General features: G+C 39.2%; 1 protein-coding gene across 3 annotated transcripts; it reads left to right on the top strand.

Annotated features, from left to right (window-relative positions):
* Positions 1 to 1040: 1040 nt before the first annotated feature.
* Positions 1041 to 16878, top strand: LOC9270404 (ubiquitin C-terminal hydrolase 12). 3 transcript variants are annotated; one of them, XM_015761712.3, is made up of 32 exons: positions 1041 to 1197; positions 1434 to 1503; positions 1649 to 1799; positions 1894 to 2051; positions 2983 to 3248; positions 3331 to 3549; positions 3619 to 3727; positions 3818 to 3933; positions 4164 to 4262; positions 6177 to 6286; positions 6863 to 6937; positions 7789 to 7867; positions 7969 to 8115; positions 8345 to 8425; positions 8526 to 8645; positions 8769 to 8891; positions 9253 to 9330; positions 9486 to 9574; positions 9659 to 9767; positions 9978 to 10046; positions 10131 to 10241; positions 12645 to 12700; positions 12795 to 12972; positions 13068 to 13169; positions 13250 to 13321; positions 13983 to 14048; positions 14183 to 14248; positions 14385 to 14468; positions 14582 to 14695; positions 15153 to 15227; positions 15324 to 15410; positions 16212 to 16878. In XM_015761712.3, exons 1-32 carry the CDS (start codon positions 1168 to 1170, stop codon positions 16251 to 16253), a joined length of 3351 nt encoding a protein of 1116 aa, XP_015617198.1. In that variant the 5' UTR covers positions 1041 to 1167; the 3' UTR covers positions 16254 to 16878. The 3 variants fall into 3 exon arrangements, with proteins under 3 accessions (XP_015617198.1, XP_015617197.1, XP_015617199.1); XM_015761711.3 differs by having other exon boundaries at positions 14579 to 14695; XM_015761713.3 differs by lacking the exon at positions 7969 to 8115 and having other exon boundaries at positions 14579 to 14695.
* The last annotated feature ends 143 nt before the right edge of the window (positions 16879 to 17021 follow it).

Here is a 17021-nt window from a genome sequence, read left to right as displayed (position 1 = left end):
ATTTGATAATCTGTTCTAGGGTGTTTGTTGTAAATTTTGGACCTCCACATAAATTTTAAAAACATGAGGACCAAAACAAAGAGTTGTAGGGGTTGAAATATAAAATCAAAGCCACCCTTAGAGCCACTTGCACCATGAGAAATCTAAATTTTGAACTTGTAGCCAAGTCTACGTGGCACTCTAAGGTTTTTCGAATAGGGATGACGCACTGTGAATGCCTTAGCAAGCTTGATGGATATGCTAGTTTGGCTATTTAAATTGTATGTAGGTGATTTGCTTTCAAAGACGACCTTAAACGGTAAGTCAAAGAAAGAACTTAGTACATTTTTATTATGGGTTAAGGTTTTCCGATTCATGATCTATACAATTTTATTTCAACTCTTATGGGAGTTAGAAAGATTATTTCGAGCTTGAAGTGTATCCTACAAAAACTCATTAACACATTTTTTCCCGAAACAAAAACAATAATTTGTAAAAGTATCTTCATAATCAATCCGTGGTTCCTTTTCCTTCTCGTCTATGTTTTATACTCTTATAGCATCAGAAAAACTTTGACACTTTTAATTTCTTTATATTTTACTATCCTATGTTTCAAACCTGCCCTCACGATTTGAGCTTACGTGCTATAGGAAAAGGTAAGGAAAACCAACTAAGAAAAGCATCTTGTCCAAACATAAAATCTCACCAAAATTCTCATTGTAATCCATTTTGTTTTTTCATTAGAACATATGTGAGTTGGTTATGCGAAATACGATAATTGTACGGTGACGATTAAATTTACTGAGCTTAATAAAACTTTCATCATTAAGAAAAAAATAAAATCACATCGAAATTCGAGGGGCAGAGTAAAACGGCAACCGGCAAGGAAAAGGAACGAGATTTCTGCTTCCCTCGATCTCTCTCTCTCTCTCTCTCTCTCTCTCTTTCTCGCTCACCTGCGCTGCGAGCCTGCGGCACACGAAATCCCCAAACCACCCCCAACCTTCCAAAACTCCCAAACTCCTCCATTCCTCGTCGCACTCCCCCCTCCCTTCTCCTCCGCCCCCGACTCGCTGCTTCCACCTCCACCCGCTGCTCTCCTCTCCGCCGCCGCCGCCGCCGCCGCCGCCGCGGAGGCCGTACGCCACCGCTCTCACCGACGCCGACGACCTGCAGGCGCCCCTCTCCATGACTATGATGACGCCTCCCCCGCTCGAGGTAAGCAACCGCCTCTCCGCGCGCGCGCGAGAGAGATAGAGAGAGAGAGAGAGAGAGCTCTCCCCTCTCCTGTCTACCCGCCCGATCTCCCTCGCTAGGGCTGCACCGTTCTCCGGTGGCCCGTGCGGTGGGCGTCCGATCGGGTGGTGCCGCTTTTTTGCTAGGGTTTATGCCTCCGCGCTGGATCTGACCCCCCTTTCCGTTTTTTTCTTTTTGTCGATATGTTCTTTGCGCAGCCGGAGGAGGACGAGATGCTCGTGCCTCACCAGGAGCTCGTCGCTGCTGACGCCGCCCAGCCCATGGAAGGTGCCATGTTGATTGCTCTCTATGGGGGTTCACTGTGCTGCTTTCCTTTGCTTCCGTGTGATTTGTACAGCGTGGTTTTGTAATGTGTGGTGTTGGGAGTGTTTGTGGGTTGGTAGTAATATATGCTCGTGGTTTGTGGTAGCAGTGGTTGCGCAAACGGAGGCAGCTAGCACGGCGGAGAGCCAGCCAGCTGAGGACCCGCAGACGTCGCGGTTCACGTGGACGATCGAGAACTTCACCCGGATCAATGCGAAGAAGCACTACTCGGATGCGTTTGTCGTTGGCGGGTACAAATGGTGAGCTCCTGGTCTCATAAAAAGGGTAGTTAATGGAGTTAGTTTTCTTTTTGAATGTTTGGATGATAGTAATGTTTGGCGGGCTTTCATGCAGGCGTGTGCTCATTTTCCCTAAGGGGAACAACGTGGACCATTTCTCCATGTACTTGGATGTTGCCGACTCTGCTAACCTCCCATATGGTTGGAGCCGATATGCTCAGTTTAGCTTGGCCGTTGTCAACCAGATCCAACAGAAGTATACGATACGCAAAGGTTATGGTCCTCCATCATGATGTTTACAACTCCTTACGTGAATACACTTAAAATGCAAAAGCAATACATGATAAGCTTGAGAGTATGATGATGCTATACTTTGCTATGTTTCACTAGTTGTCAAACTGTTATCACGGCGTAGTATTCAAAAACTTGCTCCTCTTGAGGTCAGAGGTCGTGCTTTCATCAAGTAAATGGATGCCATATGTTTGAAAATGGTTCTATTTGCTTGTCAACCTTTATGATCTTGCGTTATCGAGCACCTTGTTTGGTCTTGTTGGCATGCTTGCACGGAATATCCTGATGGGTACACTATAGTTTTCTGTTCAATGATTTGGTTGAATCAAATTGTTCCTCTGTTACACTTACACATCATTATATCATGATGAACCACAAAAGGATATGGTTGTTTAAATGGACCCGCTAGACAGCTGAAGGTTCTACTGTACTCTTCTCCTTCGCAGTTTGGGTCTTTTATCCAAGCTCAGATTGGCAATGACCATGATTGACATTTCTATTTGCAAGAGCTCTCACTTCTCCAAGGCCAGGTTCCCCTAGTGTAGAAAAAGAGGTTCTTTATATTTCTTGAACATGAAACTCCTCTCAGACTCAAGAGTGTTATATTTGTATTTGTGCTTTGCTTCTTCTAGGCTTTTCTGTTTTATAAGGCCACTTTTACTTCCTGTATATACTTTTGCTTCATTCCTTATAATAGTCATTAGATGATCTCGGAGTTGTGTGGCCCCATGCTTGCAAATGCTAGGCCTCATTGTTTTCTTTGGTATTTTGAGTTCTCTTAGCTAGTTAAGGAGGCATACTGCTACTTGATCAAATGATGCTGAGTAGATCTACTTTACGTTGGTCTGCGGATTTCAGTGATTTGTATGGGATAAATCTATCACTGATGGACCTGTGATTCTCTGTCTGGCAGATACTCAGCATCAATTTAATGCACGTGAGAGTGATTGGGGTTTCACATCTTTTATGCCTTTGAGTGAGCTCTATGATCCAAGTAGAGGATACCTTGTCGATGATACTGTTGTTGTGGAGGCTGAGGTTGCTGTCCGCAAAATGGTTGATTATTGGACATATGATTCAAAAAAAGAAACAGGTTACGTTGGCCTGAAGAACCAAGGAGCTACCTGTTACATGAACTCTCTACTACAGACACTATACCATATACCATACTTCAGGAAGGTGTGAGATCATGCATCATAATTCAGAGCATTCTAGACTATTGTTTCCAGAACTAATTGACTAACTTCATTATTTTACCCAGGCTGTGTATCATATGCCAACCACCGAAAATGATATGCCATCTGGGAGTATTCCGTTGGCATTGCAGAGCCTTTTCTACAAGCTCCAGTATAGTGACAATAGTGTAGCCACCAAAGAGCTGACCAAATCTTTTGGATGGGACACATATGATTCCTTCATGCAACATGATGTACAAGAGCTCAACAGAGTTCTCTGTGAGAAACTTGAAGATAAGATGAAGGTGACAAATCTGGTATAGAGCTGTATATATGCTGCATGTTGGCTGCTATTAACTTTGCTTTCTTCCTAGAGAACTGTCGTAGAGGGAACGATTGAAAAGTTATTCGAAGGTCACCACATCAATTATATAGAGTGTATAAATGTTGACTATAAATCCAACAGGAAGGAGTCCTTTTATGGTAGGTTTTGTCCTGGTACCAGATTGTGGGTTCACATTAGATGTGTTTCATTATTTATTGTCAAGTTAATGCTGTATTATGGCCATGCAGACCTTCAACTTGATGTTAAAGGTTGTCGTGATGTGTATGCATCGTTTGATAAATATGTTGAAGTTGAGCGCCTCGAAGGTGATAATAAGTATCATGCAGAGAATCATGGTTTACAGGTACCCACATGTTCTTCTCAGTTCTCACTTTAAGCTTTGAAACTGAAGCTAGAGTTGGTTGTTTCATAAAGGTTTGATATAACTTGTGGACTTTTATGTATCTATGAAGATAAAGGGAATCTGCATCCCATATACTATAACAGCTTGCTCCATCTATATTTTATAAATGAAGCCCATTTTTATTGGTTTTGGTGCCAATTCTTGACTATGTTTTTTTGATATTGTCTCAGGATGCGAAAAAGGGTGTTCTGTTCCTTGATTTCCCCCCAGTTTTGCAACTTCAACTGAAGCGTTTTGAGTACGACTATATGAGAGATACCATGGTTAAGGTTGGGACTGCCATAACCTTGCCATTTATATTCTCCATCCATTTACCTCTATTATTTATGTTGTCATGTGAATGCAAGACCTGCTGTGCAAAATGACACCCTTGGAGGCTTGATTTTATTTTTACATTTGGAGAACATACAACGCAATTGGGAAAAAAATGAAATACTTAGAAATTATGAAAATGACTAATGATTGCTGTAAACATGTTAACAACTTAACATCTTCATTTAAAACTATTTATGGTTAACGTAGTATGCTATTATGCTATACTATACTACCTCCGTCCCATATTACTTGTCGCTTTGAGTTTTCCTTTATAATGTTTGATCATTTGTCTTATTCAAAAAATTTTGGAATTATTATTTATTTCCTTTGTGATTTGCTTTATTATCAAAAGTACTTTAAGTATGACTTATCCTTTTTTATATTTGCACTAATTTTTTCAAATAAAACGAATGGTCAAATGTTGCAAGGAAAAAGTTAAAGCGACAACTATTATGGGACGGAGGTAGTATTATATATGTATGTTCTCTCGAGCCTAATTGATCTTAACTTGACCAACCTTGAGTGTGTGGCTGTGTGCACAATGATTTGAGCTTGACCTTGGTGTTGGTTGCTCTCAAAACTCAAATAGATTGCCCATCCCAAAGTTATATGACAAGTTGACAACCCAACATGCAGATACTCTGTGGATCTGATGAGTTGTTCGCTTTCTTGATGCATGATCTTAATTCCTAAAAGGCATAAGTACACCAATGCAAATAGTTTTTTAACTTGGCGAGATCCAATTCCAAATGCTGTGCATCTCCTGTTATAAATCTGGAGAGTCATGGTGTCACATATTGGTATTGCCCACCAAAAGCTTGCCTGTTTTGTTTCTTATTTATTATCCAAATTGATTGGGCCATCTTTTATGATAATTGCTTGTGCACAGGACCACCATAATTCATGGTTGTACTCTCACTTTGAGACTTTTGACATGCATCCCTTATCCTATATATCTATAAAGTTTATCCCCACTAAGTGTAGTTAATGCTATTTCTCTCCTCTCATTAAGCCACATCACCTCAATTCTTTCTAGCTCTTAGATGATTGATCTATGGTCCAAATTATGTTCCTCCTTTTCTTCTCTTACGAAGTCTTATCACCCTAGTTTTATCTTTGAATGATTAATCTATATTATCTCCCTTACCTCATTGAGCCACATCACCTTAGTTTTGCTGTTGGATGATTAATCTATATATAATTTAAATTGTTATAAACCATGTCATCTTAAATTGTTTGTAGCTTTTTCTTCAATGGTCGGTCAAAGATGAAAATTATGTAAAGTATTATAAAATTATATTGTCTAGCTATGCCACATATTATCTACTATTATTATACAAAACTCCCACAGCAACGCGTGGGGTTTCATCTTGTATGGCAGACATCTATTCCAGTGTCACATACTAATTCTCAATAAGGGATGAGAAAATATTTTGGGCTTGAATAGTAAAGAAAAGTTTCCTTTTGCTTTTTGGTTTAGGAATTTTAACAGTTACTTTAGAGCTGCAATATGTTTTCTTCCAACATGACTGGTAGTTTCATAATAATAAGGTGAGACATCTTAGGTGATTATCTTATGTTCCATTTTGTTTCCCTGTAACTTCTGTCTCATCTGCTTTTCCTTGGTTAGACAGTTAACACTGAGCCATCATTTCCTTCAATTTTCCCTGCCATAAATGATTTCAAAAGACAGCTAACGCAACATTAATTCAAGAAACATTAAGTGGATCAAACGTTTGGATCACTTCTTGAGAATTGAGAAGCATGTAGCCGACTAGCCTCTTTAATATCTCTGCTGTTCAAATACTTTAAAGGTTTACGTTCCGGTTCTGAGCTTGGGATTTCTGCTATTATGCCTATCTGTGCAGATTAATGACCGCTATGAATTCCCTTTGCAACTTGATTTGGATAGAGATGATGGAAAATATCTTGCTCCAGATGCAGATAGAAGTATAAGAAACCTTTATGCTCTTCACAGGTAGTGTTTTTTATGAGTATGTCATTCACAACTTACTTTAATGGCTTTAAGATCAATTAATTTCTCCATCACACGTCCTAATAGTTCATTATGGTAGTTAGGGAAACCAAAGTATCAGTGGGTTCGTTAGTAATAATACCTGTTTCTTTTATCTACATGCTATGTATGAGCATGGGGGTAGACTACTAGCTGCTGTCTGTCTGTGGACAAAAAACTTGGAGGAAGAATTGGTTGATAGTATAAAATGGGCTGATATAATGCGCTATACAAGTATATACCTGCACGAATCTTCATGCATAATGACTGAGTCAATTCCTGAGAATTCCACATCACTTGCCATTCTCTTAGCAGTCATTGTATTCCATATTGGTTTTAGAGTTATGGAATAACAGGGTTTTATGTATCTTAGAAAATTCAGTTTTGGTGAGACCTGGGATCAAGCAAATACCATTTGTTATTTTTGTGTAATGGTTTCTTAGGTACCATTTTCAGTGTAACAGTGGTGCTCCAATAGGTGCCTTTTTTCCTCCTTTCCACATCTTTTTCTCACTATGTTTCACTGCTGCTTTTATTCAGTGTTCTTGTTCATAGTGGAGGAGTACATGGCGGTCACTACTATGCCTTCATTCGACCAACGCTATCAGATCAATGGTTGGTTTTTCTTTGACTTTTTTTTTGTCTCTAGTACTACAACAATACAAAATTATTCAACTATTTGCCATTTACCAGATAATATTATTACCCTGTTCCTATGCATGGCCACTTGATGACAGCTGAATAGATGTGTTCTCCGAGACAACTCCCTGGCACTCTATTCGACAACTGAAACTATCTTGTTAGGACCTGTATCTATTGGATTGCAGCATTTCCGAGGCAGATTTCCAAAAAAATATTAGAGTGTTTGTTTCTACACAAGAGAATATCATATCTCAACTAGAGTTAGCCAATGTTAGTGGGACGTTTTTACACACTAACAAATTTACATAAGTTCTCTTAACTGGACAGAAGGCCCTCATGTCAAGTTCAACATGTTACTTTTTCATAATATAGTTGGTTATAGGATTCTGTGTTGGTTCTAATAAGCACCTGACTAGCATGGACTTCAATAACTTCTTTCAAGCTGATGGTCATCAGTTATCACTTATCAAAAGAAGTATGTGGTGTGAGATTACAGGAGGAAAATCATATGCCTTATGCACTTTTATTGTAAGTGGATGCCAGTCTAGGGAGTAACCACGCTGCAACAATATAGGTAACTTGCATATAGACCAGCTGAATACCATATATTAGGCATCAAATGAGTTGCCAATAAATCTTCTTAGGTTTAGTGCTACCTCATGCAAATTTCTGTTGAAGAACCTGGAAACAAGTGCAATATCCTCGCATTATAATTAATTCTACAATGATTATGCCTTTTGTCGAACTATGCTGTTGAATTTTACATCCTAGCAAACAGTTCCCAATTCATTATAGATTTTTGAAAATGTTATCCTGTCTACCAGGTATAAATTTGATGATGAGCGTGTAACTAAAGAAGATACTAAGAAGGCCCTTGAAGAGCAATACGGGGGTGAGGAAGAGGTGTGTTCTACCTGATAATTGATATTGAATGATATGAGATATTGAACTACATATGTTTGTTTTCCTGTTTCCGTAATTTTAATCTCTTTTGGGCTGAACAGTTGCCTCAAATAAATCCTGGTTTCAACAACGCTCCATTTAAATTCACAAAGTATTCAAATGCCTACATGCTTGTCTACATCCGTGAGAGTGATAAGGACAAAATAATGTGTAATGTTGATGAGAAGGACATTGCTGAGCATTTAAGGGTATGTGTTGTTTTGCATTCTCACTCCTCCTTGGGCCAATTTCCTCGATACCACGATTGGAAAATACCATCGCATGTGTCAACACACGTGGGCCCAGGCCCCATGGGTCATTCTCATATGTGGTGATATTTTACAATCTGCATATCTTTACGATGGTATTTCCTGGTTTTCTCCCTTTTAATGTCATGGACTTCTGATACAGTTTGGATGATAAACTGTGGATTTTCAGGTAAGGTTGAAGAAAGAACAAGAAGAGAAAGAACACAAAAAGAAAGAGAAGGCTGAAGCTCATCTTTATACCATCATAAAGGTCAGCATCTGACTACTATTATGTTCATCACTTCATCTCAGTCTGGAACCTCTCTGTGAATCTGTTTCTCATAGTGCTCTGTTTGGACAAATATATCTAGGTGGCTCGAGATGAGAATTTGAAGGAGCAAATTGGCAAGGATATATATTTTGACCTGGTGGACCATGAAAAAGTTCGTAGCTTCCGAATTCAGAAGCAGTTACTGTTTACCACTTTCAAGGTAAGGTGTGCAAACAAGTTCTTGGTTCGTAGCATTGGAATGCTAAATTTCTGCTATACGAGTACACATGCTTCTGTAAAATCAACTGGTAATTTAACTTCTGTTGAATAAATTGTTTAATAGGAGGAAGTTGCAAAGGAGTATGGCATCCCTGTACAATTTCAGCGCTTCTGGTTGTGGGCTAAGAGGCAGAACCACACATACAGGCCTAATCGTCCATTGAGTCCTCATGAAGAAACACAATCTGTAAGCTAGTCACTTTCAATTGTTGGAAGCAAACTGTTAAACCCACACTTCAATTGGAAATTAATCTTACCTTATTATTTCATCTAACAGCCTTAGGTCCAATTGAGTTCTTACGATCTTCCCCTGTCTCTCTTTCTCTCACTCCCCACTTAAGAATTTTCTTTTATATAGGTTGCAGTTCTGGAGTATTTTGTTGTATAGATTCTCTGCTGAGAGTGCTTTGTTATGCATGTTATCAGAAGATCATGCACTTAGCTTATACGTTTTTTCTTTCAATGAGCTTGCTTGTTTCCATTGTGTGTTTATTGCTTCTGTTCTCTTTCTTATCATCTCCAGTTCATTTTTATATGTATCTGCACAGGTGGGACAACTGAGGGAGGTATCGAATAAGGCACACAATGCTGAGCTGAAGTTGTTTTTGGAAGTAGAACTTGGCCCGGTAATGATGTGCTGGAGCTGCTACCATTTCTTTTTCTGTTTTTTACTTATTGTTGTCTGTTATGGCTTCTAGATGCAGGATACTTAACTTTGTTTATCTGTTTGATACTTATGGTTATGCAGGATACTTATTGTTGTCTGTTTTATCATTTATAGGATTTGCGGCCTCTCCCTCCACCTGAGAAGAGCAAGGAAGATATTCTTCTGTTCTTCAAACTCTATAATCCCGAAAAGGAAGAACTCTGGTACATTTATTTGATTAACACCTTATCATTCTTCCTTATTCCTTCACAAATGGCTGACACATAACATTCTTTCACTGATTGCAGTTTTGTGGGGAGGCTCTTCGTAAAGGCCTTGGGAAAACCCTCAGAAATCTTGACCAAACTAAATGAAATGGCTGGATTTGTGCCAAATGAAGAAATTGAGCTCTACGAGGCAAGAGCTAAATTCATGATGCTATATTTATGGGATAATCTAGTATATGTCACTCCATTGAGGCGTGTTCTAGGAGTAGGTCCAGATATCTGTCTGGCGTTCAGTGGCAAATTATTAAGTGTCAATCTTTGGAGTGGCAATTGCTAAGTTTTATATCGACTGCCTTACCAAGTTGACTGTACTTATGTTGTGTTTCATTGGTACATGCAGGAAATTAAATTTGAGCCAAATGTGATGTGTGAACATATTGACAAAAAAGCCACTTTCCGTGCTAGTCAGGTTTATAACATGTTTCTTTTGGTTAAGGAATGCCAAATTTGAATTAAACACTTATTGATTTGCAAAATGCTCCAAATATTGTAGCTTGAAGATGGGGACATCATCTGTTTCCAAAAATCACCTATACCTGATAGTGACACTCAAATGCGTTATCCAGATGTCCCTTCGTATCTGGAGTATGTTCATAATAGGCAGGTATGGTGCTTATATTTCCCAACTTGATTCCAATTCTTTGTACTGTAGGTACAAGGCGTTTATTTCTTTGTTATTTATATTTTTGTCTGTAAGCTAATTGTACACTATCTATTTATGCTGCTACTCTATAGTTGCTTCTATTAATATTTTTGATGTACTTGTGTTTGTGGTTCTATGTTCTCTTCACCCAGATTAAGTCATCTAGTTGTCTGCCTTTTTTTTCTCTGGCTTGTACATCACCTTCTTGGCTTTTTTGGCTCGAGGAAATTGGTAGAAGAGAATTGGAATTTACGAGCTGGGGGTTATTAAAACATGTTGGTTGGTTGGTTGGTTGGTGGGTGCAGGAAGCCGCGATGGGTGGTTAGTTGGTCCCACTTCTTACCATTTTAACTGATGGAAAGGCTTGTTTGAATTGGTGGGGCTTAGGCTTAATGCCTTTGGATGGGCTATAAATGGAATTAAAGTTCCCACTATCTGAAGGAATTGGGTCTAATCTCTTCCTATCCAAACAATGATGATGAGGGGTGGCATTTGGGAGAGAATTGCTGTTTCGAGAGAGAGGGATGGATCTCAGCCTATATCCTTAGGTTTGTTTGGATATGAGGGAATATCTATATCCCCATCAGTCCAAACCTATCCGAAGCGATTAGAAGGGTTTCTTTGTTTGCCAAACAAACCCAGGGATGTGGAAGGGAAGAAGAGGTGATGATGGTGGCAGATGTGGCTATGATGCGGAAAAGTGGCAGTGCAACTAGAAAATGAAAAGGGAAAGAACAAAAAGAAAGAGATAAAGCAAAGAAGTGACGGGCAGACCAATGCACCTGTGGCTAACAGAGGGGATGTATGACCCCCTAAGGCCACACCACCTCATCTATTATTCTCTCTGCTTCACTCCTCTCTTGCTCTCCGCGCCTCCCCTCTCACCCTCTGATAGACATAGATTCATAGTAACGGGTCTGCCAGCAGTGACGATCTGGGAGATGTCTAGATGGAGCTTGGAGGAGCAGAAGACGGCAATTGCAATGGTAAATTTGCCTCTCTTCTTTTCCCCTGAATCTGCCTCAATTCTCGCCCTGAATCCGTCCCTTGTTTTGTCTGTCTGAATCTCCTTCCTACCCCTCCTCGTGCCTTTCTAGGAGGCCTAGTCAATGTTCTAGGTGGAACTGTGATGCGACTGCTTCATACCAGAACTTCTGTGGAGGCAAGGCCAGCACCTACACTGGGCTCTTGTGCTCCATTAAAAAAGGTTAATCTGGGTCTTATGGAGGAGTTAGGTGAGGCAATGCTGAATTTGGTGCAGGTTTAGTGTCCAGTGGCTACTGGGAGCCCAGATCTGCACTTTCCTCACTGGCAACCTGGCTAGATCTGGTTGATCTCAGCTAGTGATTGCACTACACTGACCATGCCACCATGTTAGTTTACTGTCCACCATCACGTTGCCCTTGCTTGCCAACATGCTGTTGCCAATCAGTTGGTGGAGAGAGAGAGAGAGAGAGAGAGAGAGAGAGAGAGAGAGAGAGAGAGAGAGAGTGGGGAAGGGTAGTTGCAGTGTGAAAGAAATAGAAGGCTGGGGCTGTCCTCCTAGAGAGTCGTGTTTAGGTTGTAGAAGAGGGTTCTGCCTGATCCTGGTTGAATGGCAATTTTTTTCTGAGCCCATTCCACTACCTGAATTGTTCTATGGTGTAGTCCTAGAGTTTATGTACTAGATCAACATCCACTGCGAACATGGCAGTAATCTTATCTCATACCACTTTACCAGGCTAGTCTGGTCTGATATTTTTAGCTTCCTCGGTTAAGATGGCTGTGCTCTACAGTATGGGGCCATTATACTAATTTCCATTGATTGAAGCATGTGCTATGGACGCTTGAAATGCATCATCTCCTGTAGACTGAAATGGAAGATTAATTATGTGCTATGAACATGGCAGCCACATTGCAATGGATGTCAAAACAAATACAGTAATATATTATGCTATTCAAACTTCTATAAAGTTGAAATGTAAACAAAATAATTAACTTCAAAACTTAAAAAATGTTAAAATGATTACATTAGATCAATCAACAACCTATAGACGTGCACACTATGCATATTGTCATAACTGATATTTCAATCGACATATGCCTATATTAGTCACACAAGTTCTTGTGTGTGAGGGGATGACCATGAGCTCAATCACCTCTAGCTCCTTTTATAGTAGTATGCTTATAATGCTATGTGCCTTTGCATTCTGTGGTTCAAAAGGAAATTTCTCTTGCTTTCATTCACCCCCTTCTAATCTTCTGCTATCATATGTTAGATGCTTGTTTAATTTTGGTTTTTCATGCTCATGTAATATTATAGTGGGTCTACCTTTTTAATGATGATGCCACTTGCTTTATCTATGTAAATTTTGTTTACTGCAGGTTGTGCACTTTCGGTTATTGGAGAAACCAAAGGATGATGACTTTTCTTTGGAATTGTGAGTGACTACAAAACCTATTGGGTTCAAACTGTTTAATTGGCTAATTATCTAGCATGTATGTGTAACGTTAATTTCTTCCCCATTCTTTAAGGTCAAAACTTCATACCTATGATGATGTTGTTGAGAGAGTTGCCCGTCAGCTTGGTGTGGATGATCCAGCGAAAATTCGTCTAACATCCCATAACTGCTATTCGCAGCAGCCTAAACCGCAACCTATCAGATATCGGGGAGTGGAGCATCTTTTGGACATGCTCATTCATTATAATCAGGTTAACCTTTCACCTCTTTTTGTTTTTTTTTGGGTCAGTTAGCATAGTTTTTCTGCATAGGTAAAATACAAAGGGATTTATACTATCTGGTGCAGACATCAGACATATTGTATTATGAGGTGTTGGATATTCCACTGCCAGAATTGCAGGGCCTGAAAACCCTGAAAGTTGCATTCCACCATGCTACAAAGGATGAGGTTATTAGCTGCAAACAATACATCTTTATTTATCTTCAGCTACCAAGTGCATATATTCATGAAACATCCTTTTTTTCTAGGTTGTGATTCACAGTATCAGGCTTCCAAAGAATAGCACCATTGCAGACGTGATTAATGATTTGAAAACAAAGGTTCTTTTTTTGCTATCCTTTCATTCTTTATTACAAGTTATTTAGTCTTGCTCTCCAGTTTTACACTCTATTTGGTCTGAGATACACCAATGCATGACTTGGATATATTCACATGCGTTCTTTTTAGGGTGCACTTCTAATCTCCTTTAGAGGTAAGGGAGAAATGGATACTAACTTTTTAAGAGTGGTTTTGCATAGGGATAGTTGACTCTCCAGGTTACCAAATTGTGATGCAAAATGAAAGTATCAAGTGATATAACTTGGTTCATTTAATCCATGTTCTGTTAACGTGTAAATACTCTATATAAGTACAACTAGGTGTTAAGCATTGATACTAATATATAGCTCGTTGTTGAGCCGCATATTCAATTTCCATGTGACTGCATGACTGTTTCAACATACTTACTGTGAAAAGTACTGTGAAACCTCCTATCCATATGCTTTTTGTACTAGTCTTGGTTGGTTAAGCAAATCTGGCCATACTTAATAACCTGATGTCAGCTTATTGTACTCTCACTAACCTGTCATCTATCTTAAATGGGATGGAATGTTTCAATTATTTTCATTGGTATTACCAAGTTATGCTGTGTAAACCGGCTTGTTATGTCTCTCCATGTGTTTGTTTTTATGTAAAAATTCTAATTATGTCACTAATCATCAGGTTGAACTATCCAGTCCCAGTGCTGAATTGCGCTTGTTAGAGGTCTTTTACCACAAGATATATAAGGTACTTGTACATTAGCTTTCAGCCTTCAAGAGAAATAAAATACCATATGTCCTGATGAATTCCCTTTTTTTTTTTAAAAAAACATCTGTTTATAATTTATGGCATGGCTGTTACTAATTATAGTTTTTCCATAGATTTTTCCACTCCATGAGAAGATAGAGAATATTAATGATCAGTACTGGACACTACGTGCTGAGGAGGTATGTAATGTTCTTTTTGGTTGCATTTGGTGCTCCATTTCGTGAACTGTAAAGTTGCAATCTATTTCATTTCCTGCTTGTGTCAAAATGTGCGCCTTCATTCTATCCTCATATCTGCTTCTGCTTATTGGTACAGATTCCAGAGGAGGAGAAAAATCTCGGTCCAAATGATCGGTTAATTCATGTTTATCACTTCATGAAAGACCCTCTTCAGAATCAGGTAGTGCACTTCGATATGATCTTCATTCTTGTCTAATTGAGTTGTATTGGGAGTTGGCTACTTACAAAATATGCTGAACATTCCATTAATACTGCTGTGATGACTAGCAGCAGATTCAGAACTTTGGAGATCCTTTTTATCTTGCTATCCGTGAAGGTGAGACTTTAGCAGAAGTAAAGGAGCGCATACAGAAAAAACTCCAAGTCCCTGATGAGGAATTCTGCAAGGTGATCCATCTGTTGAAGTTTCTTATGAAAGCGTGGAATTATAACATGTTTTGGCTTGCTCTTTATCCTTGTCCACCTTGGGATTATGCTGATATATAAGTCAGATTCAGAGTTTTGAAGTATACCAGTCTAGTGGTTTCTTTTACTGTAGGGAGCTGAGAGTTCTCATATTATACTGCAGTCTAAAATTTTCTCAGTAATTCTCAAAAACAGTGGCCATTTATGATACACTTAGCACTGTCGTGCTCATTATCTCTTATAGAATGGTTAGCCATGTGTGTTACGTGAGCCAAATCTAATCTATGTGGGTGAAAGAAAAGAAATAAACTAACATGTATATTCTGATGAGAATCTCTTTGTTGCATTCTCTGCCTTTTACCTTGAGTTTCATTACGTGCCACTATGTGATGCAGACACAGACACTAAACTAATATACTTTTTAATGCTATATGATCAGTGGAAATTCGCTTTCATATCCATGAACCGGCCAGATTACCTCCAAGATTCAGATGTTGTATCTGCCCGTTTCCAGGTAAATTATTGTTTGTTCCCTACAGGCTTCTCTAGTTGTGCCCATAAATTTGTTGTGTTCTATGATTTACAAAGTTTTCTGTTCTGATTTCTTCAGAGGAGAGATGTCTATGGAGCCTGGGAGCAGTATCTTGGTTTGGAGCATGCTGATACTGCACCAAAAAGGGCCTACACAGCCAATCAGGTATGCTGCTGTCTGGTTGTGAACTTGTGAAGCGAGCATAGCGAATTCTTGTGCCTGTTACTTTTACCTTTATTCTGTCACTCGGCTTGGGCATATCTATGCTATACTTCGTTTATCTTGCTACCTGCACTTCAGCTGGTTTACACCGTGGTATTTCTTGCAATCTTTTTAAACTTTCATCAAATGATCTTTCAAAATATTTGGGCTCGCCTGATGTTTTAGAGAATTCTGTTTTAATCCCTCTTAGTTATACATGAAACCAATAATCCGGAATTTTATTACTCCATGACTCCGTCCCAAAAAAACTTCTGGAGTTTGAATTGTCACAAAAAAACCAACTTCTACCATCCTACCTACCCTCAGCACATAAAACAAGAAGTTTTATCCCTTAAATACCCTTTACCTACCTATCACCATTACTACCTTTTCCAATAATGAGGGGCATTTTGGTCATTTTTACTCCCCACTAATTTTACCTTGGGATGCTAGGAATGGTCTTTTTGTGGGATGGAGGGAGTACATGCTGAGCAATTTATATTTAGGCATTTAGGTGTTTACAGTATCCTTATACGCAACTTTGAGATGGCTTTGCTGCTACTGAAGAAAGATCTTGTAGTTAACTTTGGGTTTCCCCGCAAACATCTTCGCACTTCACATACATTTTTCTGCACTGTACTTGCACTGTACTGTAGCATTCCAATGCTCTTTTCTTTTATATGCATATTGCTATGGTTGCAAGGACCTCATCTTAACGAAATTTTGCTTCTTCCTTTTTTGTTTCTGGCTTCAACTAATGTGCAGAACCGTCACACCTATGAGAAGCCAGTGAGAATTTACAATTGAAATCACTTCTGACTGTGCTGGCCCCTTGGTGGTGTCAAATCTGAAAGCAGCAACAGAGAGATGTAGTATGGAGAAGTTAAACTCGAACAGGGAAAAGCAGCAACAAGTTTTGGCCATTTGGGTGCCGTGGCCTCTATTCCTTTCTACCGGTGCTGTTTGGATGCAGAAGTGCACTTGATTTCATTGTTCATGATGACAAATTTTTCATGATTTTCCACCATGCTTTGGGGCAATGGTGCGTGCTATTGAATTTCCTTAAGTTGGGTGTGAATGCCCCCTTAGGGTAGATGTTGCTTCATTTTTAGAGCAAAGTTTCGGTACATAAGATTTTGGTAGGGGGGCATATGTATACAGGGTATAGTTCTGACTCATATCGACTTCTTGTCTTTGTGTGGATGTAACAATGGAAAACATCATACCAATCTTGCTGTATGGCTCAATTTTATCTTCCTTTCGCAGAAAAAATTAACCAGAATTACTGCCGCAGTTAGTGCGGCGCTGGGTTCCGTGATAGTAATAGCTGATGTAAGCGTGGATATGATGTAATTCACCAGAAATATGAAATATCCCGATTTCCTTCGAGAAACAAATATGAAATATCATTGAAATGTGGTACTTCTTTTTTCCTGCTGCTTCGGAAATGAGTATATTTTGATCTTCGGATGGTTGTCTCGTTGATTTACCTTCACATGTGGAATTAGACAATTAGTGTTAGATTTGGTCTAAGATCTGCTATCCTGGAGGAAAAAGATTTTGAATTGGAGTTTT

The sequence above is a fragment of the Oryza sativa genome, chromosome 11, assembly GCF_034140825.1.
Source record: "Oryza sativa Japonica Group chromosome 11, ASM3414082v1".
Classification (NCBI taxonomy): Eukaryota; Viridiplantae; Streptophyta; class Magnoliopsida; order Poales; family Poaceae; genus Oryza; species Oryza sativa.
Note: the sequence above shows the minus strand (reverse complement) of the source record. Positions and strands in the feature narration are given on the sequence as shown.